The sequence below is a fragment of the Clupea harengus genome, chromosome 11, assembly GCF_900700415.2.
Source record: "Clupea harengus chromosome 11, Ch_v2.0.2, whole genome shotgun sequence".
In the NCBI taxonomy this organism is placed as follows: Eukaryota; Metazoa; Chordata; class Actinopteri; order Clupeiformes; family Clupeidae; genus Clupea; species Clupea harengus.
In genome coordinates this window covers 4,903,549-4,923,445 of record NC_045162.1, presented here as the reverse complement: position 1 = coordinate 4,923,445, position 19,897 = coordinate 4,903,549, and the positions used below count along the sequence as shown (strand labels likewise).

Below are 19,897 nucleotides of genomic sequence, written 5' to 3'. Positions count from 1 at the left end.
CGAACCAAACGCAATGTTGTGCGCTGAAGTTTTTATGCTTTGAAGGCGCTACAATTCAGAGTTGAAAGGAGGCAACTGACTTGTTCGTGTGTGGCGCTGTGAACCACTCAGCTGGTTCATTCGGAGAAAGAAGCAGTTTGCTGTTTCGCGCGTAATATGTCACGTGATTTTTCCGTACCAAAGCAACCTTCGAAGCAGTGGTTTTATGGTTGGTGTAGTTTATGGTTTGAAGCACGTTCCGGCGCTTCAGTGTCAGGCTGCCATCACTAAGGTCTACAATCTTATCTCTGACGTCCTTGGTCTTGCCCATGGTGGAGAGGTTGAAGGTGTCAAGTATGATTCTTTGGACAGGTTTCTTTTATACACGTCAGCAGTTGAGATCAGGTGTACCTTGTTAGGCCTAATGAGGACTAATCTGTGTGCTTCTTGGGCACATAACTGGTCATTGGGAGCCAGAATTCTTGCTGTTTGCTTGGGGGTTCAAATACTTATTTTCTGCATCAAATAAAAATAAAGTCATGAATGTTATAAAATGCAGTTTTCTGGATTTGTTTGTTGATATTCTATTTCTCACTGTTAAAATACACCTACCATTACAATTATAGATCACACATTTCTTTGCAAGTGGCCAAACTTGCAAAATCAGCAGGGGTTGAAATACTTATTTTCCCCACTGTATGTTCAACCTGGAATAATTCTGTTTTGACATAGATGATGTTGTGAATTCATACAATCGTAATTATGGCTCATTTGAACAATTTTAACAACAGTAAATGTCTTCACAAATCGTAAATACCATAACTGCAATAACTACTCAGTAACCATCATACAGGTCAGTTTCCAGTCAAAAATACACAATAAACTCTGTAGCAGCCCTGGGGCAATTTCCTTTTTAATAAGACATTTACCAGATTCATAAACAGTAAAAACTGTAAATACACAGACAATTTCTTGGGGAGAGCCAATCTAGATATTTAAATGCCAAACAAACTCATAGTACTCAAGGCATTTGGCACCTAAGGCCCTTGGTTGAATTCCACCAAGAGCAACATTGTCCATGATTCTTTAAACCTCAGCACTACAACATTATTAGGGGAAAACTTCAACAATCAACTTGCTTCCCGGGTCAAAAAAACAACAAAAACAACTTTTTCAAACATGATGCTTATTTCATCAAGTTAACATCCCATGATGAACATTTGTCTTCAGTTAATAAAATCATATACTTTAGTTTGTTATTAAACACTAAATTAAATCACTTAAACCACCACTCAATGAATGCCATGTATGTAATGATTTTTAACAAACAAATGCTGAAGAACAGAAGGCAGTCTTCTGGACAAAAGTTAAATCCAAAGACAACCTTCTCTCTAATAAAAAAGGCAAAATTAAGAGAAAAATTATCATAAAACGAAAGGCAACATGCACCTGTCACCTCTACACACACATTTATATATAAAAAAGACCCAAATGATATTCATTAAAATCCATAATTAAAATGATATCTTCCATCATATTTTTTACTCTCAAGGAGGATGTTGATTTGAATGACTTTGATGTATGAAGTGCCATGCAAGCTTGACCCAGAGACATCTTGCTGTGCTCCGGAAGTAGTGAGCCTGCATCCCCATCTCACACCAGTCACTTCCACAGGCACATCTCACAGCCTGCATGGCACCAGCTTAATAGTTTGTGGGCTACCAGAGTCTTTGAATAAAACCTTGTTGAACGGTTGAAAACTATTCAAATAAAAACTACCACATTCTGTTCCATATCACTTACACTGAGCATAAAAATGCTGGGCCTTGGTTTATATAAAAAAGAAAAAGCAAAACAAACAAAAACAAAAAAACTTGTCTCCCTTATCTTCATCAGCCACACACATAACCAACAACAACAAAACACAGGAATTATCTCTTTCCCCTGCCTGCAGGCTTCTTCTCGTCCTCCTCGTCCTCTTCCTCTTCCTCCTCTTTGGTGTGGCTCTGCTGGTGGGCTTTCAGATTGCTCTCGCGACCGAAGCTCTTGCCGCAGGTGGGGCAGGCGTGGCGTCCTGCCGTGTGGACGCGGCTCACGTGAGCCTGGAGCTGCTCTGGCCGTGCAAAGCTCTCCTCGCACTCTCCGCATGGGTGTGCTTTCCGCGGGTCTGCCTTCTTCTCCTCTGCTTTGGCGCTCGGGGCGGACTTTGGGGGTCGTCCTCTCCTGGCGCCACCGTCTACTTTGCCCACCTTGGATGTAGCCGGTGTGGACTCTGCTTCGGCGGCAACGCCTGTGTCCGTCTGGTCCTCCGTCTCGGTCTTCATCTCCTCTTCTGCCTCTGCTTTCTTCTTCCTTGGCTTCGCTTGTTTCTCGCTGTTGGCGGCCGCCTCCTCCTTCACGCCTTCTGCTGCTTCTTCCTCCTTCTTCCTCTTCACCTGCTTCTCCGCTCCGCTGGGGGCGTTGTCCGTTTTGGGCGGTCTGCCTCGGGGTCTCTTGGCGGGCGGGCCTCCGTTGCAGTGCTGGTTGCCAGCGTGGTTCTCCTGGTGCTGCAGCAGCTCGGCTTCAGTGTTGAAGCCTGCATTGCATTTGGGGCAACGGTGGAATCCAACTTCCACTGGATCTTCCGGGTCACGCACAGGGTGCACTGCCAGACGGTGGTTCCGCAGCAACGCTGGACTGCGGAACGTCGTCCCGCAGTCTTTGCACTGGAACTGTCGCTCTGGGCACACCTGCCGCCTGTGACTGGTTAGCTGCAGATGACAGATCACAGATATAATCAGAAGCTCAGAGTCCAAAAGCATTCAAAAAATAGCAAACAATTCAAAACTATCCATGAAGTGGCTAAAAAATTTTTTTTATCAGCCCAACCAACAGTAACTCCATATACAATTGGCAATGTTATCATTCATTTGAGGGCATGAATAATATGACACACAACTAGGAGTAAACAGGAAATACACAAAAGCAGCTTTGCACGACTTGAAAGGCGAAGTCCTCAATCCTAATGAAAGACTGTTGAGAGTTGAATTCCAACAGCCAATTGAATACAATCATCCCTTCAATACTCTGAAATTTGGCTATTGCTTGGTCCAAGCTATTTTGTTAGTTAACCATTGACAAAGCCAGGACTGTTTACGAACACCGGAGTGTACACACAGAACAGACAGCTAGCGGATCAGGACGAGAAATTTGCAAAATTTTAATGAAAAAGGGTATTGGATTATAATCAAGGACGCCGACGGCACCTTTAAAGTGCTTGAAATGTCCAGTGGATACTGGTCTGCTTGGCAAATCCCCTCTCCATCTGAGGTTCCTGCTTACCTCAGAGAAGGTGCGGAAGCTCTCTTTGCAATGGGTGCACTTAAAGGGCTTGTCCTCCTTGTTGTGTGTGGACTGATGCGCGGTCAGCTCCTCAGAAGATGGGAAGGTGCGGTCACACACATAGCAGGTGAAGAGAGTGTCACACTATCAGGAAATATCACAACAGGAGGTAAATAAATGCACCAGTTGAGGTCATCCAATTCCACGAGTGATTGAATTAGAATTTTACTCAAGAAAAGTGACAACTTGTTTTTCCATCACATAACCCATCCTGTCACTGGGGAGGCCTATACAATATGTTTCATTCGCCTGCACACATCTAATTGATTTTTTTTATTACCATGATATAACCTAAACACATCTGATATAAAGATAAAAGTAAGCAAATTTTATGTTCTATAAACTGACAAATGTTACATTCAGAGTCAAGACAGTATTTAGTGTTACTTGACACAGGATGTTTGCAAAAATCAAAGACACACAGATGAACAACAGCCTTCAGAAGTGAGAGACTTGCTAGAGACCAGCCTCAACACTGAGCAGATACATTTATATGTAAGTACGCAGGCACACACTATGTAATTTTATCTAAATAAAGTAGGAAACATTATTGACTGCAGTTATTTGTGCGATCATAATGGACCTTCCATATATATGTTGCCAGCATTTTCACCACTGAATTTTCAATCTGTCTGATTAGCCTTATGGACTGAGTGGTGTCCAGCGATTTGATTATTATTGTGTTTTTTTTTTTGCTGAACATGCCTGACTTTGCCAGTCAAATGAACAGACATAACAAGAGGGGGTGGGAGGCCTGAGGGCCTGAACATACAGCCTTAAGCCATTTGGCCAAGCCATAAAATCAGGAAACACAAAAAAACGTACCTGCTGGAGCTGTTGCTTGTACTCTTCGCGGTGACTCTTTTTCATGTGCCTCTCTTTGGCTTTGGAGTTGCAGAAGGTGATGAAACACTGGAAACATTGCAGGCTCTCATGCTGGTCTGGTAACAGAACACGAAGTAAACATTTCGGCATTTACAGAAGGGGAATGGCTAAATAGATTTACCGTGCAGTAGAGGGCCACTAGTTACCTACAACACTTAACATACTCACATGGCTGTATCATGACAGGAGGTGGCTGTGGGATGACAATCGTCCTGTATGGTTCTTGTGGTTTAACAGCAGGTTCCGTGGATGTAACCTCCTCGCCTTTCATAACCATTTCCTCGATTTTCACCAAGTCCGCATCCATTTTCAATTCTGGAAGACGTTCACTTCAGGCGTGCTGTAACTTCAAAATCAGGGGACTGGGGGAGAGGCCAAATTGAATTAGTACACATAGACATGGCGAATGTGGTATACCCGGTGCTTCTGTTGCAATGTGTTCGAGCAGTGGCCAACTTGATAAGCACTTATTTTCCCTCACTTTCTGGTTCAGAACTGGAGGTGATTATTTTGGTTTCGAGAGCAATGTCAAAGAATATGTTTTCAATGCAGCATAGCCCTAATATAAGTTCGTTATCGTTAAAACACTTAATGTTGAATTTGCTTAAATTAGTTGTAATTTAATGTTACAAGGTACGATGCACAACGCTATTTCACGTTAAACTTAACTAGCTTACCTTAGCTAACGAAGGTGGGTAAGATTAACGTTACACATATACAATCATTTAGACGTCTGATAATATTTTGGTTGGGCTTTTAAAAAGTCCTTAGGTTACACCTGAGAACATATTTGCACGTAGAGTAGCCAAGCTAGCTACGCTAACAAAGTTGCAGTGGTAGTCGCATATAGCTACCAAACGATGATATGGTTAAGGCCCAATGTTTTTATGGAGCCTTCCGCTCATTCAATGTTTTCATACAATGAAAACAAATGTGTCTTTCCATTCTCCACTAAGTTTTCAAGTTAGCTGCACGTACATTATTATGAAGGATACATTGAAGATTTCGGTAAATGTAATTTAAAATGTATAAAACTACTTGCGTAAGAGTGCTATGCTAACTATCTGTAGCATTCTGACTGGGTAGCCACCTGGCTACAAACACAAGCCCAAGTTCTGATAGCTAGCTAACTAGCTAGCTACAGAAACGTTATTCGAAACTTAACGTTTACAGCATGCTAGTTTGCTAGCTGGCTAGCTATGAGGAAGTATACTCAATATTACAGATAAATAGTACGCAAACGTCTAAACACAGGGCGACACAACTGCATGTAATTGTTTGCCACTTGAATAATACACTCAGGCATACTAAATATAATTTAAAGTCAATTGCCTTTGTGTACTGTAGCCGTACAGTTTACTTACTCGCAGCCTCCGGTGCAGGGAAACCATGGACGATAAAGGAAACCCGTTTGGGTAATCATCCCTTGACACGTGACAAAGGTCTGGGGCAACGTTGAATGCACTGCGTTTACCCACGAAATAATAAAAACGACCCAGGCCTATTACCGTGTTATTTTCATTGATTACAGAACATAAGTCTGTATTTAATATTTATTTAATTAATAAGAAATTAGCGTACTTAAAGTGATAAGCAATTAGGACCCCTGTCAGTTTACCTGCTGCACAAACAGGTCAACAGAGGACGCCATCTCCACAGCACTCAACTCTGCCCTGATCCACCTGGACAGTTGCTGTTCATTGACTTCACTGTGACCCCTTCCAAGTTGATTTCAAAGCTTAGCCAGCTTGGTGATAGGACATCCCTCTGCAATTGGACTTTCGGACAAGCAGATTCAGTTTAATTAGACAACCTATCCTCTTCCACTCTCATCCTCAACACCAGCATGCTGTGTGCTGAGCCCTCTTCTGTACTCAAGTTGGCAGACCCGATCAGAGGGGATGATGAGACGGCCAGGGACAAGGTCTAGCACCTGGCTGCGTGGTGTGCCAACAACACCCTGGCCCTTAACACACAGAAGACCAAGGATATAATTATAGACTTCAGACGAGCTAGGAGCATTGCACATGCCCCATCTATACTAATAAAGCTGTAGTGGAATGTGTATCAAGCTAAAAATTCTTTGGCAGCCATATCTCCGACAATGTCATCTGGATCCTAATCTCCTCCATCCTGATCAAAAAGGTACAACAGCGCCTTCACTTCCTGCAGAGCCTTAAGAAAGTTCACCTGTGTCCCAAGATACAGGAGTACTTTTACCACTGTACTATTGAGAGCATACTCACTAACTGCATCTCAACGTGGAATGGCAATTGCTCCGAATCAGAGCACTCCAGTAGGTGGTGAAAACTGCCTAACGAATCACCTAACAGATCACCGGTACTCAATTGCTCACTATTAAGAACATTTACCATAAACACTGCCTGGGCAGGCCAAAAAAACCCATCATCAAGGATAAACATCTTACTCTCCTCCCATCTGGCAGACGTTAGGAGCCTCTCCTCTCACACCAGCAGGTTAAGGAAGAGCTTCTTCCCTGAGGCTGTGACCCTGCTGAACTTCACACCACAGCGCTAAGCATCATTGCATTCATTATTGAACTGTCCCAGTATTTTTATATTTGCATGTTCATTTTTGCACAGGCTGAACCCCTCATGTTGTTCAGATTACTATTATTAATTTTGTACATACAACCAACTGTACATTTGTTTTTTATCTATACTGTACATACAACCCCTTATATATACCCTTTCCAACTTTGTACACTTCACCTCTACGTATAACATTTTATTATTATTATTATTTTGGGGTTTTCCTAGCCTTTTTATTAATAGGACAGGGAAGATGAGACAGGACGTGAGTGGGGAGTGGGCTCAAAAAATGTCCAGACTCAAACCTGGGTCCTTGTGGGTACTGGATCTGTGAATGGTATGGGACTTGGTAAATAATACTATTCTTTTAAACTTCTGGTTAAATGCTAACTGCATTTCATTGACTTTGTACCTGTACTTTGTCTGCACAATAAGGTTGAATCAAATCTATCACAACAGAAGAGAGAATTGATGAACACAAGATTGTAACATGAATTTATTTTAAATTAATATAAATTAAAAGAGGGTCAAACTGTTTCACAGAATTATTTCAACATTTTGTGCTGCAGTCACAGGAAACACATTTTCTTTGACATTCAAAAACACATTCAGACCCTATGGCTATTTTACTTCAACAACAACATGTATATAAAAATATAAATAATTCATGGAACATTAGAGGCAAATAAATAAAAAATAATTACAGAAACAGAAAAAGGGGGGGATTTCCTCCAATCAATCAATCATTATATGGAAAAGACAAGAGTGCTGCCTCTGTCCAGATTTATTTCATTTCATTGCAAAACATTCTTTACATTTTCATTATAAGGCAGCAGCTACTATAGGAACAGGACAAACAGTAAGAGGCATGAACCATGGAATATGCTGTTAAACGCACACACAAACATTCACACAATGATAAATCAATGCAGAACCTTATAGAGCCCCTTGGCTGTGGAATTGGAGAAAGCAGTTGTGACTGCGGGAGATGCACAGAAACACACAACACTTCAGACATCGTACCCGAGATGTCCGATCACATCCTCCAAATCGACACCTCGCTCCCTCTCCCTCCGCAACTTGTTCCGGCCAGTGGCCTATGCCATCGTACCGAATGGCTATGTCCGGAAGTGGGGTCTCAATGATGGAGGCAGACCCTGGAATTGTACCTTGTTCGGGTCTCTCTGGAGCAGGTGGTCGAGGAGGAGTTGCATCCTGGGCATCAGAGCTGCTGGACAGAATCAATGCTTTGGAGACTTCTAGTCGGAATGCCATGAGGGATAATGGCTCTTGTTCGTGGCTGCGGTCGCCCCTGTGCTGTAGCCATGAGTTCACCAGTGCTAGATCCGTAAGGTGCCAAAGAACAGACAGTGGCCAGGCTGTGGGAGACGATGACAGGCAAGGTGTGTGGTAAGCCTTGCGCAAATCTCGGTTGAGCTTAGCTGCTTTAAGTGCCCGCTCAAAACCACTGACGAGAGATGTCGAACGGGATCGTCCCTTTACAGCAGCAGAGAGGATAAAACCATGATGGCACCGAAATAGTTTCAGCTTGCCATCTGAGCTCACAAACTCGTCACCCACTTGTCCCCTTGCCCCGCCAACTTTGCCAGCGCTTTGCACTCCAGCCTCTAGAAGCTGCTCTAGCATGGAGGGAGTGGACAGCTCAGGCTTGCAGAGAAACACCATCCCTTCTCCACTGTTTTGACCAGACAAGACCATTTTCTTAACAGTTTCTTCTCTGTCAGAGTCATCCAAGCACAAGTTGAAGTCCACAACCAAGCCACAAGTACTCAACATGACCGTATGGTGCAGTGAGTGGACAGGATTGGCTGGGGGTCGCTGTAACAGCAGTGGGTACTGGCTGACTCCATGGTTCCCCTCTCGTTTGAGACTCTGACATGTCTTTTGAACCTTTTCCATCAACACATGTACTCTGCTAAGTGGGTCAGTTTTCAATGGAGACTGTGTACTGCATGTTTTTCCGGCTTTATGTGGGTCATCTGCAGTTTCTGAAACTTGTGAATCATGGTCCGTAGACTGATGTATAGTACTGGTAGCAGACACAACCTTGTCCTTCCCCTGAAGCCGTGTGGGATCGCCTTCCTCAGCAAGCCTTAGTTTCGAGAGAACCTCTGAGAATCTGGAGGCTGTCATGGCATCAGCAACGAGAGGCACTCGGGTACAGTCCTCCCAATACAGCTTTGTGCTAGGAAACTTGAACAGCATAGGAAAAAAGAAAGAGATGTGTCTTTAAAAAGTCTTTGTCCAATGAGTGGTGTATGATTCAATTCATTTTTAAAGTCATCAGTGATACAATAATAAGGAATAGAATACTATGCACATTTTACATTACTCCAATATGTATGTATGCCACACTCATCACTCACTAACCTTTAATGTCCCCATGGCGATATGGATTCCCACAAACTGAGACACTTCTTTGGCTGTGACTGGGTTTGACTTTTTAGACGTTTTAGCAGTGATGTTGGCAACATCCTGCCATGTCTTCCAGTCAAAATACTGAGTGAAGTAGTCAATTGGTTTCTTTTGGCCATTTTGTGAACCAACACCATTCTGGGATAACTGGCTATAAGAAAAAAAGAGAAGAAAAAAAAACCAGACAATTCATGCAACGACAATTTCTGCATCCTCTTGACTACCAATATCTACAGAATCTACCCTATTCATAATTTTAAACTTTTTATCAACATACTTATCATTTCTTTGATCAGGCTCCGGGCTTGATCTAACAGGCGGGTTTGCAGAGCCACTGCTTCTGCTACCATGGTAACAGGACATGGCAAGAGTTTCTGCTTCTGGTTCTGAATCAATGCCTCCACTGTCTTCTGTCTCTGGCCTCTTCAAAAGGAATTCTACAAGGTCTTCAGTGTTGTGTTGCTCAACTCCCATATCTGGAACAGAACAAAAAGAACTGTTTAGTACAAACATGTTACTTCGTAAGATATGACCACAACATCAATGATTCCAACAATACGAATATTCATTTTTAATAAAAATATTAGAAGTCGTACCTTCTTCAGCCAAGGCACTGTCCACACATGGTGTTTCATGTTGGGTTGATATCTCACAAATGTCATCATGTTCTTCGACTCCAGAGTTGCTCAGATCTGTCAAACAGACTTCTGGGTTTAGCAACCATTTTTTGATGATGGTCTCATTCCACAAACAACTCAACTCATCTTTAAAGCTTCAACAAATTACACATTTTCTTGATTTTATAACTAATGTGTTGATTCTCCAATCGTCAAGATCTGTGTAAAATCTTTAAGGGGCTAAGTTTCCAGGGTTTATGGCATGCAAACAGACTACTGAAACGTTGAGGTAGTACTTCTTGTTGCTAGTCAACATCATATAAATAGACTTACTTTCAGCTCTGGGTGAAGGATCCAGCCGCAATTCTCTCTCCTCTTCTTTTACTGGAAAGAAAATGCACTGCTTGGCAGTGGGTCGAGGTACTGTAGAAGTAACCGTCTCAAGCTCATCTCTACACACGCTCCTTTCCCCCATATTACATTCCACTGGTGGGTCTGCTTCTGCAACTGAAAATACAAAATAAGTATCTTTGCTCAAATCAAACATATGGGCACATGGAAGACCAATAGTTTTACTTTTTCATCTGTTACACACATTATTTTTTATCCACAATTCGTTCGTTTAATCCACAATTTGTTCCTTCTCTCAAAATTCTAGAAGCTGTGCAATAAAACATTTTACCTACAAAAGTCAGAAATGTGTTCTGTGACTACTACATATTAATTGGGGAAAAAAAATGTCCCTCTTACACTTACCATTGCTAGCAGAGAGATGACCGTCCCTCCTTTTGCCATTGCTGGGCTGTTGTACAGTGTGGGGTTCGTTCAAAATGAGAGGGTCCTCCTCCTTCACCACGAACATCTGCACACCCTGCTCATTATAAAGGGAGCGATTTATGAGAGGACCCCTGGCACCATCTCCATCTGGGGAAAGCACCGGTGGCATCACAGGCTGTGACAGGTCCTCTTCTTTAATATTCAACAGCCCTGAGGTCCCGCGTGAAGGCAATGTGGTGGTCCTGTGGTCTGTACTGGTCCCATTGCTTGATACATTCGTAGAGGCGCCCACCACCTTAGGGGAGAAAACAAGAAGTTACCACACGAGATAATCGAAAACAGACGAAAGACCCCTTCTGCCATTATCTGTACGCCCAGTTTATACAAAGATGTAGAAAACCAGAATCAGAGAATCACTTTCTACAGCAACACATCATTTACCTGGTTAGAAATGTCTGCTGATTCTCTGCTCCCGCTCCCTCGCGATGTGAGAAACTTTTCTAGGATAATGCCTGGCGAGCTTCCCTGTGATTCCCTGTCAAGTTCCCCTTCTGATTTCACCATATCAACAACACTTGTAGTGACCGACTCCAGTTCAAACACCACCTGCTCCTCAGAGGAATCCTCTTGTGATTCTGTCAAGACACCCCTTGGAGGATTAGGGCAAGCCTGTGGCACATTCCCCTCCAGCGATTTGACTTCAGAGTCCGCGGCCACTGGATAGAGCTGGTAGACTATCTGGCATTCATCTGGATCATCATTCAGAGACTTCCGTCCGACTCCTGTTCTGCTTCCCATGTTCCTCTTTTTGCTGGTGCCTCGTCTCCCCCTTCCCGCTCCCCTTTTTCTACCTCTCGTCATATTATTCCTGTTCGGTCCACTTTTTCTCTCTTCCGTGTGTACTGTCATTTCTACATCCTCCTGTTTGATCTCTGGAATGTTTGAGGATGAATCTTTTATTGCCGTAGTTACGGTTGAATTCAAGTCCACCACGGGCTTAAGATTCATCGTATGTGAAAGACATTCAAGGTTGGACTCATGGACGTTTTCATGGCTTGACATCACTTGTATTTCACTGGCCATCTGACAATCGTTTTGAGAGCTTTCCGGTGTGTCATCATCCTGAGAGGAAATGGGTTGATTTTCATCTTGAACGGTAACTAAATTAACATCTAGAGGCAACTCTTCTTTCACGTCTTCCTCTACAGCCTTATCCGACTCATGAATGGTCTTCATGGCATCAGCCTGTATCTCTGAAATCTTCTCATTAGCCTCCAAAAGGCCTTCCTTGCCTTTTCCTTTCTGATACTTGCCTGGAAGTGGTGAAAAGGCTGACACGTTTTGGACCTCAGGGGTGGTGACCTGAGTTGACAAACATGTAGCGAGTGTCTGAGACACTGGAGGATCTTTTTGACAGGAAACCATCTTTGGCTGCTTACCTCTTTTAGAACCAGAGGATACCACTTCCAAACATTTCTCTGTGGTGACACTGTTGGCATCTTTTTGTACCTCCTCATATTCACCTTCCACTAATGTAGGTGCATGGGGTAGAGAGGGAGAAGGGTTGAGAGCTGGAAAAGACACTCTTTGGTCTTCTCTGTCCCCCAGACCTAACTCCCCCATCTCTATTTCAGCATCCCAGTCTGCTGTTACCGGTAATCCGAGCGTTTTGGAAGAATTATTGGGTAGCACTTCACTTGATACAGAGGTCTTGACATGATCCTCAGACAGGGTGCCATTAGAATAATCATAGCAACCCTGGGTATGACCAGAATGGACAGCTGCCACATGCTCCTGTAAGGCTAACACCTCTGAGAATTTCACCCCACAATCACACGTCAGGGAAGGGGATGTTGGCATCATCTCTCCATCAGCTTTTGGGGTCTTCCTTTTTCGACCTGCTTTTACCTTTTTACGCATAGATGTGCCCTTAAGATTAGGTGAAGAGGATTCTACACATGCCTGGATCGGCCGTGGTTGTTTTTTTGCCTTGGTTGATTTGTTTTTGTGATGTTCGGTTTCTTTCATTGGAGTTGGGTTAGTTTCCTCATTGCAAGCAATTGTAGATGGACATGCAGGCACTAGTTCTAGCTGTGACAAGGTTTTTGGATCATCCAGTTTGTGAACTTTCAGTTGTGGCTGTTTGTGTCCCTTCAGCAAAAGCATGGCTTCTGCCTTGACTTGATCTGGGGATATAGCAAGAGGGGTTTCTTCTTTCTCTTTCTGTTTCAGTTTTAAGGTTTTCTTCTTCGTGACCTTTTTCTTTGAAGTCTTTATAAGGGGCTTTGGTTTCTTTACTTTTTCCTGTTTCTTCTTCTTAGGCAGAGGTGATGAAATTACCTCTATCTCCGTCAGACTCTTACTAGTACTTTTGTGTATTTTAAATTTTCTTTTCCTAGACTTGAGTTTTGCCTCTTTTGCCTCTTCTTTCTGCAAAACGTGTTGCTCTTGATTCTGTGGTTTGTTAAGTATCGCTGTTAGAGTTTTGTTTTCAGATGTGTTCGTTTTACCTTTTCTATCTTCTCCCTTCTTCTTCTGTTGGGACTCACCCTCCTCTTGCAGTTCACCGTCATCTCTCTTTTTTGATCTTTTAGAGGCCCCCGCTGTTTTGGAGACTTTTTCTTTTTTGTTTCCAAGACCAAACTGCACCAGAATATGACCTTTTGTTCTTGAGTGTTGGGTTGCAGTTGTCATTAACTGTGATGAAGGATGTGGTGCCAATACTTTCTGCTGTGAAATATGAACTGTAACATCATGCTCAATTTTTTGTTTCAAATCCGAAATTTGCCTCTTGGCTTTTTCCTTCTTACTTGTTTTCTTCGCACGACTTCCCTTCTTTAGCTTCAATGCTTCAGCCAACTTTGTGGTCTCTTGACTATGAGGTTCATTATTGCCTGCAACTACTTCTGCTGTGTCTGATTCATGTAAAGATGGCTGTGGGTGAACTGATATATCCTCACTGAAGTGTGCCTCTGAGCTAAACTGACTTTTGTTTAATTCTGTTTGATCTATACAGTCCTTTGGTTCATCAGACGTTTCCAGATGTGGCAGTCCAACATCCTGTTCACTGACATTGCCAACATTTTTCTTTGATTCTTCTTTTCTGTCAATTGATGTCAAAGTGACAATCTGTGTTTCCAATGGTGTCAAAGTGACAACTTGTTCCTCAGTCTGTTGTAAACCTCCCGTGGCTCCCAGCGAAAGTGTGTCACTTGGGATCATATATTGCATTTGTACCACTTCTTCCTGGAGGGACACCATATGTCCGTTTTCATTTTCAAGCTCATTGGTTGGAATCAGGGTGGATGACTGTTGCAAGAATTCAAGAATCTGAATGTGTCCGTTCTCTTGTATAGTCTCAACGGTTTTGGTTTCACATCTCATTTCTTCAACATCACGGAACGGAATGGATTCCCTCACTATTGTTTCCTCCACTGAAGAAGGTTCTTCCACTGTCGCTGTTTTTTCAGTACCAAAAGAAATCCGCTCAAGCTCCACTGGACGAGACTGAAGGGTCTCTGAATCGATAGTCCCTGTATGGTCTCGCATTTGTCTCACTGATTGAGTTGTTCTCTCAACTGACGAATGGTCATTGGTGTCTCTGTGTCCTCCATTTAATTCTGCTGCTGTGGATTCAACCTGTTGATTAGCGTGCTCTGAATCTAATGACTTAGCCTCTTCCGTCACCAGCTTGAACTCCACAGAAGGCACCGTCTGCGTCATGTCGAATCTGATCGGTTGCATGACCCCTGGCACTGGCTGCAGATTCATGGTCTGTGACTGAAATGACACGGGCTCTAATCCATATATGACCAGCTGATTCACCTTTTGGACATTTCCAAGTGACTCTATTAGCCTCTTGATTTGCTCTGGCTCGATGCATTGCGGCGCCTGCCCACCCGAGTCGAACCGAAGTACGTGTGGTTGATCTAGTGCTGCCTGGGTCAGTAGAGGGGGCCCTTGATTGAGGAGGTGCTGCGTGACAAGAGCACGGCTGGGCGGCACGTTTTTGTTCTGCGCATGTTTGTTCTTCATATGGTGAAGCAGTGTCCTCTCAGTCTTAAACATAGCTTTGCACTGTGGACACGAGTATTTCCTTTCTGTCGGGGCTATAACACAAAAAGTACTGATTATATGTGAAAATCATGTTAGAAAATTTGCTTTCTCATCATGGCATACAGCATAAAACACAGGTCAAGTAAAGCGTGGGTTATAGAGAATGGTAAAAAACATGGATTTGACTCTACACGCATAAACTTTTAATACATATTAATTAGGGATTTTGTGAATGTACACAACGCTGTTACATGTTCGATGTGTAATCTGTGATTTGTTCAAAAAGAATTGCAACACCAATGAGTAGGTAGCACATCAATAACAAACAACAATAAGTAAATAAACAACAACAATAACCTAACATGAGAGAGGCCAAATGAAAGAACAACTTACCGTTGCTCTTCTGTTTCTTTGATTTTGCGGCGGCATTTGTCCCATCACCGTTTTCATCCCCTTCATCCTGTGTGTGACTCTCTAGATGTCTCTGCAGTGCTTTTGGCATACTGAACCTCTTGCCACACTCTTTACACACATATGGTTTCTCCCCGGTGTGTGTGCGGCTGTGATACTTAAGCAGAGTCAGGGTCTTACAAAGTTTGCCGCAGTCAATGCATTTGTACCCCTGGCTGCTACAGTGGACTTTCTTGTGCGTAGTGAGTTCCGAAGATCTCTTGAACGCCTCCCCGCAGAGTAGACACTTAAAGGGCTGTTTTTCTGTGTGCGTTCGCTGGTGGGCCATGAGATCTATGGAGTTTGCAAAATGACGGTCACAGACGTAGCAGGCAAACAACGAATCTCCCAGCATGCACTGCTCATACTCCGCCGGGTGGCTCATCTTCAGGTGCCGCTGCTTGCTCTTGTCGTCACTGAAAATGATGTGACATTCAATACACTGCAGAGACTGTTGGGACGCTAGGGACAGAGAAAGACAAGACAGAGTGAGGAAAAAATATGACACATAAAAGCATAAACTGGAAGAAAATGATTATGTGGATGCAAATTACAAGTGAATATTATGAGGTATACTAAAGGCATTGAGTCAGAGGACGTACAAGTGAGAGGCATAGCTGTTGGCTTCGTCATGTCTAACTTCAGCGGGTCCATTCGATCCCTTTTCAGGGGAATACTCCTCTTTCCACCTGTGGTGGTGGCAGTCGCCTTTGTATCTTTCTTAATGCCAAAAGCAGCCTTGGAATCTTGCGACTTCCCTTTGGGGGGTAAGGTGCTGCCATCCTCCTCTTGGTTTGCGGGTTCAGGTGTTGTACCCTTGGTGGCAGCCAGCTCAGTGGAAGGACTATTAATCAGCTTGACTGTGTCTGGGAGGTGTGGTGCACTTGCTGCTTCTTTGGGGTCCCCCAGGAAAGGCGCTGCTTCTTTGGGGTCCCCCAGGAAAGGCGCTGCTTCTTTGGGGATGCTGCATTGCGAGTTCTCTCGGGGAGTGTCCACATGGGTGTAGCTCTCGGATGCAGCCGCTGCAGCAGAGGACTTAGGGGAATCCTCAGACGGGACCCTGGGCTCTGGGTCACTCTCTGCAGTCACACCCTCATGGCTGGCTCCCAGTCCACCTGTTGCCCTATTTACGACATCCATGTCTTCTGCCTTTCTTCATTTAACAGAACAATGTTTTTGGGTTTGTTGTTTGATGGAAGCTAGAAGTAGAGGAAGAGAATCAATGGGTAACACGTAGGGCCGCAATGCACAAGCAATCAAATGAGAGAATGAATGAATAAGTCGTGGCAACATGTCATTCTACCGACTATAATCCCACCTTTAAAGGAAGGACATATAATTCTAGCCTATATACTACTATGGTTTTGCTTATTTGCCCATTTTACAGTCCATTGTGGACCAATGAGCTTCTACTTCTACTTACCATAGTCTACCTCTACTTATCACTACTCATTTCTTTCTTGTGCCGAAAACACACACACATGACCTAGGCATGCTGAATGATTTGTCCCTAAGTCTGCTTTAGGCCTATATTATTGTTGTGCACATATTTAATAGCATTTAGTTCCCAACGAACATCGGAAGCACCACAAATCCAACTGAAGTCAATGGCCACATTTCCATTAACATTTCGAATGCACAGCCGTCTACAAATAGTACAACAGTCTGATTTAGGGTGTGTAGCTTAACATCGGATGAACAAAGACTGTAGCCTAGCATCTTTAAAAATCTCCTTGAATTAACTGAACATATTTTTACTTTGTGAACCTTTATATTGTAGCCTGGCAGTTCGCTCAGTCTTGTCAACTGGGTTTTAAACGTTTTTAGCATTGGTTGTGCTGTGTTATAAACAGCCTATTCAGACTTCTAGCCAAGAGCTTCACCCAATTCTACTCATGTCCAGCTAGCCACACCTTATACAATGCAAAATGTATACAATGTTACATCTTTAATCATTCGGTATAACGCTCTAGTGCCTTGAATAGTGTCGATGTTTGGCTAGCAAGACACTCCATTGTTTTACCAGTGGGCAGCCTAGTTAATTTCCATACAGATGCCAGTTCGGATTTTTAAATTATAATTTCTCGCTCCCTTTTATTATGTGGATAACCTAGCCCACGGGCAGTTATCCTAATATAAGTAACATATGCATGCTTGCAGCATATACTTACGTACCTATGTTAGCTTCCTCCTGTTAGACATCTTCACAACACAGAATATAACGCTAGTGGTGAGACGCAAACCCCCAAATACGTCACGACATCTAAATGTCGCTGAACTCTGGGTAATGTAGTGTTACAACATCCGGTTTTTTGTAAGCAGAGAGCGCTATCTTGCACTTTAATGATTGATGTCATACGGAGGACTTGTATGATGATTGTAATTTTGGTGGAAGATAATGAAAGATACATTAACAATGTTTTCACGCCCATGATGACCTAATGCACAGTCAAAAAGAACACGAATGGTAGTTTAAAAGCACTACTATACTGTACATGTTCGCATAGATCTGATGCATCTTCAGTACTAGGGTTTTCATATTTTCCTGAAAATGCATGACTCAACAAACCACATTTAGAAAAAAATTAACTTCAGCAGCACTAAGTAACGTGACCACACAAAGTTGCTTTGACATATTTATTGTTCATGTATTCTTTAAACTCAAAACCTTTTGAGAGATGTGCCTAACAGGTGAGATGTGAATAAACAGGATATTCTCTCAGTTGTTGGCAATGGTTTCCTTAACCCAGTTATTATAGCGGCAAACTGCGGCATACACCCCAGGAAAACCAGCTTCAGCACAGCCAAAACCCCAAGAGACGACCCCATACAGCTCTCCGTTGCAAACCAGAGGGCCTCCAGAGTCACCCTACAAGAGATCACAGATTCAGTGATTTATTCATTACCATAACATTACAAAAAAGTGCAAAAACTTGATCACATTAAGGCTAATCAAAAAATATGTATATTTTGTGTGTAGCTGAAACTTTTTCTGTTTGAATTTCTTTGAAGAAAAAAAAAAAGATGTGTACCTGACAGGAGTCTTTGCCTCCTTCCAGGTAGCCAGCACAAAACATGTTATCAGTGATCCTCTGGCCATAGGCATCCTCACACTGGGACTTCGAGAGCACAGGCATGTTCAAGCATTGCAAAACTGATGCGTAGTTAACTAAAGGATATAAAATTAAAAAACAGATAATACATAAAATAGGATATTGATAATGATGGTAAATTAAACAAACTACATCATTTGCATTGTTCATGTCTGCCATCTTTTAAAATTCAGCCTCTATGTGTTCACCATTGTCCAATAGTTGCATATAGCAATACTGTGGCTGGCCGTTCTTTTCTTCAAGTGTAATGATATGCAAGACAAAGTGACGAGGGAAGGAATAAACTTTGTTTTAGCCACACAATGTGGTCCCCTCTGCTCACCTCCCGAGTTGATCTGATTGCCCCATCCAGACACAAGGCACTGAGCGTTTGGCTGGGAACAGCTGGTTGCCAAGGGAATGGGCTGGACATACTTGTTGAAGACCGCCGGCTCCATCAGCTTGATCAGCATGAAGTCGTTGTCGTATGTGACGTCATCGTACTGAGGGTGGGGAATGACCTTCTCCGCCCAGATCCGCTGCTCTGTGCTCTCCTCCTTGAACAGGTGGTGCTCTCCCAGGTGAAGGGCGAGGCGAGGGGCACTGCAGGTCATAGGTCAAAGTCGTTTCTTTTTTTCCACACAGCACGACACACAACAACACACCCGTGCATTGGGCGGCGACACAGGAGAGACACACACACACACACGCCGAAGAGGTCGCCGATGGAATGTCACACCAGAGTCTGAGAATATACACTTTGAACGCATTAAGTACTCGGTTTTTATTTCACAATTTTGCCACATTGATTTAATGGTTCACTAGCATTACTTGTACCGGTTAAGTCACATCAATACATCTGGAGATGTGCTGCATGTAAACACCACAAAAGACAACTTGCAACAAAATGAGACATTTAGAAATGAGAACGTTTTGATGCGTTCTGAGGGCCCAAAGACGTCAAATACAACACAGTATATAAAAAATTTTATGATTTAATATCGTTGTATTAAAGATAACTACACATTTCATATCTGAAAAAAAGCTTACTTCCTTAGTGTTCCATGAAGAGGAGGATGAAATCATTTATTTCAACGTCATGGGTTACGCTCTCAACTGTTAACATAACTTTAGCAACAGAGTGATTACTCACGGGACAAAGCAGTGTGCAGCAGAAACTGCCCATCTCTCATTGATCATGGAGGCTCCACACCAGCGCTCTCCATCGTCATAAGTGAGGTAGACCTGCCATGGCTGAGAATGCGGAGGACACTCATACCCACCAATGATCTTGTCTTCACCACCATGGCATTCTGCGCCAGCATATTAGTGATTACTCCTTGAGTAAGTTGCTGAATGCATTCAAATTAAAAACTTTGAGAAACACAGGAGCTCATTATTGAAGAAACTTACCCACTGCCATAACAAACAAAGCAAACAGGACAGTCTTCATCGCAACACCAACTGGAAGCAGGAGAATGACTCGGGACTGTGAAATCATTTTTGTATTGACTGAGCAATCAGAAAATTATGCATTAAAAAAAAAAAAGAACCAGTGGAAAAATTGACTAGATTACCTCAGTGAAATGAGCCACCTGTTCAAACCCATCTTATCAAGCCATCTTATCAGTTCTAACTAGGTTTCCAAACAGCAGTCACATACAGAAGTCCA

At 43.0% G+C, this 19,897-nt stretch overlaps 3 protein-coding genes across 7 annotated transcripts; all 3 read right to left on the bottom strand.

Annotated features, from left to right (window-relative positions):
* Nucleotides 1-863: 863 nt before the first annotated feature.
* Nucleotides 864-6,068, bottom strand: LOC105891946 (zinc finger protein 497). Of its 3 annotated transcripts, none has more exons than XM_012818154.3 (5): nt 5,864-6,068; nt 4,414-4,607; nt 4,186-4,301; nt 3,301-3,444; nt 864-2,729 (listed from the first exon to the last, which is right to left on the bottom strand). In XM_012818154.3, the coding sequence occupies exons 2-5, from the start codon at nt 4,550-4,552 to the stop codon at nt 1,911-1,913; spliced, it is 1,218 nt and encodes a 405-aa protein (XP_012673608.2). In that variant the 5' UTR covers nt 4,553-4,607; nt 5,864-6,068; the 3' UTR covers nt 864-1,910. The 3 variants fall into 3 exon arrangements, with proteins under 3 accessions (XP_012673608.2, XP_012673607.2, XP_031431633.1); XM_012818153.3 differs by lacking the exon at nt 5,864-6,068 and adding an exon at nt 5,610-5,712; XM_031575773.2 differs by lacking the exon at nt 5,864-6,068 and adding an exon at nt 5,578-5,596.
* A 1,210-nt stretch (nt 6,069-7,278) lies between these two features.
* Nucleotides 7,279-17,405, bottom strand: LOC105891837. Of its 3 annotated transcripts, XM_031575771.2 has the most exons (11): nt 17,309-17,405; nt 16,095-16,332; nt 15,736-16,064; nt 15,077-15,595; nt 11,069-14,736; nt 10,607-10,922; nt 10,184-10,357; nt 9,828-9,925; nt 9,511-9,710; nt 9,189-9,384; nt 7,279-9,011 (listed from the first exon to the last, which is right to left on the bottom strand). In XM_031575771.2, exons 2-11 carry the CDS (start codon nt 16,271-16,273, stop codon nt 7,734-7,736), a joined length of 6,957 nt encoding a protein of 2,318 aa, XP_031431631.1. In that variant the 5' UTR covers nt 16,274-16,332; nt 17,309-17,405; the 3' UTR covers nt 7,279-7,733. The 3 variants fall into 3 exon arrangements, with proteins under 3 accessions (XP_031431631.1, XP_031431629.1, XP_031431630.1); XM_031575769.2 differs by having other exon boundaries at nt 15,736-16,332; XM_031575770.2 differs by having other exon boundaries at nt 11,069-14,727; nt 15,736-16,332.
* A 351-nt stretch (nt 17,406-17,756) lies between these two features.
* LOC105891811 (trypsin-2-like) lies at nt 17,757-19,856 on the bottom strand. The gene is made up of 5 exons (XM_012817987.2): nt 19,639-19,856; nt 19,379-19,538; nt 18,569-18,828; nt 18,166-18,302; nt 17,757-18,002 (listed from the first exon to the last, which is right to left on the bottom strand). Exons 1-5 carry the CDS (start codon nt 19,724-19,726, stop codon nt 17,853-17,855), a joined length of 795 nt encoding a protein of 264 aa, XP_012673441.2. The 5' UTR covers nt 19,727-19,856; the 3' UTR covers nt 17,757-17,852.
* Between the last annotated feature and the right edge of the window lie 41 nt (nt 19,857-19,897).

Coding starts and splice junctions, on each gene's coding strand:
- LOC105891946 (XM_012818154.3), bottom strand. CDS start 4,552: ATGGATGCGGACTTGGTGAAAATCGAGGAAATGGTTATGAAAGGCGAG. Junction 3,445..4,185: donor ACAAGCAACAGCTCCAGCAG/GTACGTTTTTTT, acceptor ATTTCCTGATAG/TGTGACACTCTCTTCACCTG. Junction 2,730..3,300: donor GCTTCCGCACCTTCTCTGAG/GTAAGCAGGAAC, acceptor TGTCATCTGCAG/CTAACCAGTCACAGGCGGCA.
- LOC105891837 (XM_031575769.2), bottom strand. CDS start 16,273: ATGGATGTCGTAAATAGGGCAACAGGTGGACTGGGAGCCAGCCATGAG. Junction 10,358..10,606: donor TCATCTCTCTGCTAGCAATG/GTAAGTGTAAGA, acceptor TTGTATTTTCAG/TTGCAGAAGCAGACCCACCA. Junction 9,926..10,183: donor TCCTTCACCCAGAGCTGAAA/GTAAGTCTATTT, acceptor TCTGTTTGACAG/ATCTGAGCAACTCTGGAGTC.
- LOC105891811 (XM_012817987.2), bottom strand. CDS start 19,726: ATGATTTCACAGTCCCGAGTCATTCTCCTGCTTCCAGTTGGTGTTGCG. Junction 18,303..18,568: donor CAATCAGATCAACTCGGGAG/GTGAGCAGAGGG, acceptor TATATCCTTTAG/TTAACTACGCATCAGTTTTG. Junction 18,003..18,165: donor GAGGCAAAGACTCCTGTCAG/GTACACATCTTT, acceptor GATCTCTTGTAG/GGTGACTCTGGAGGCCCTCT.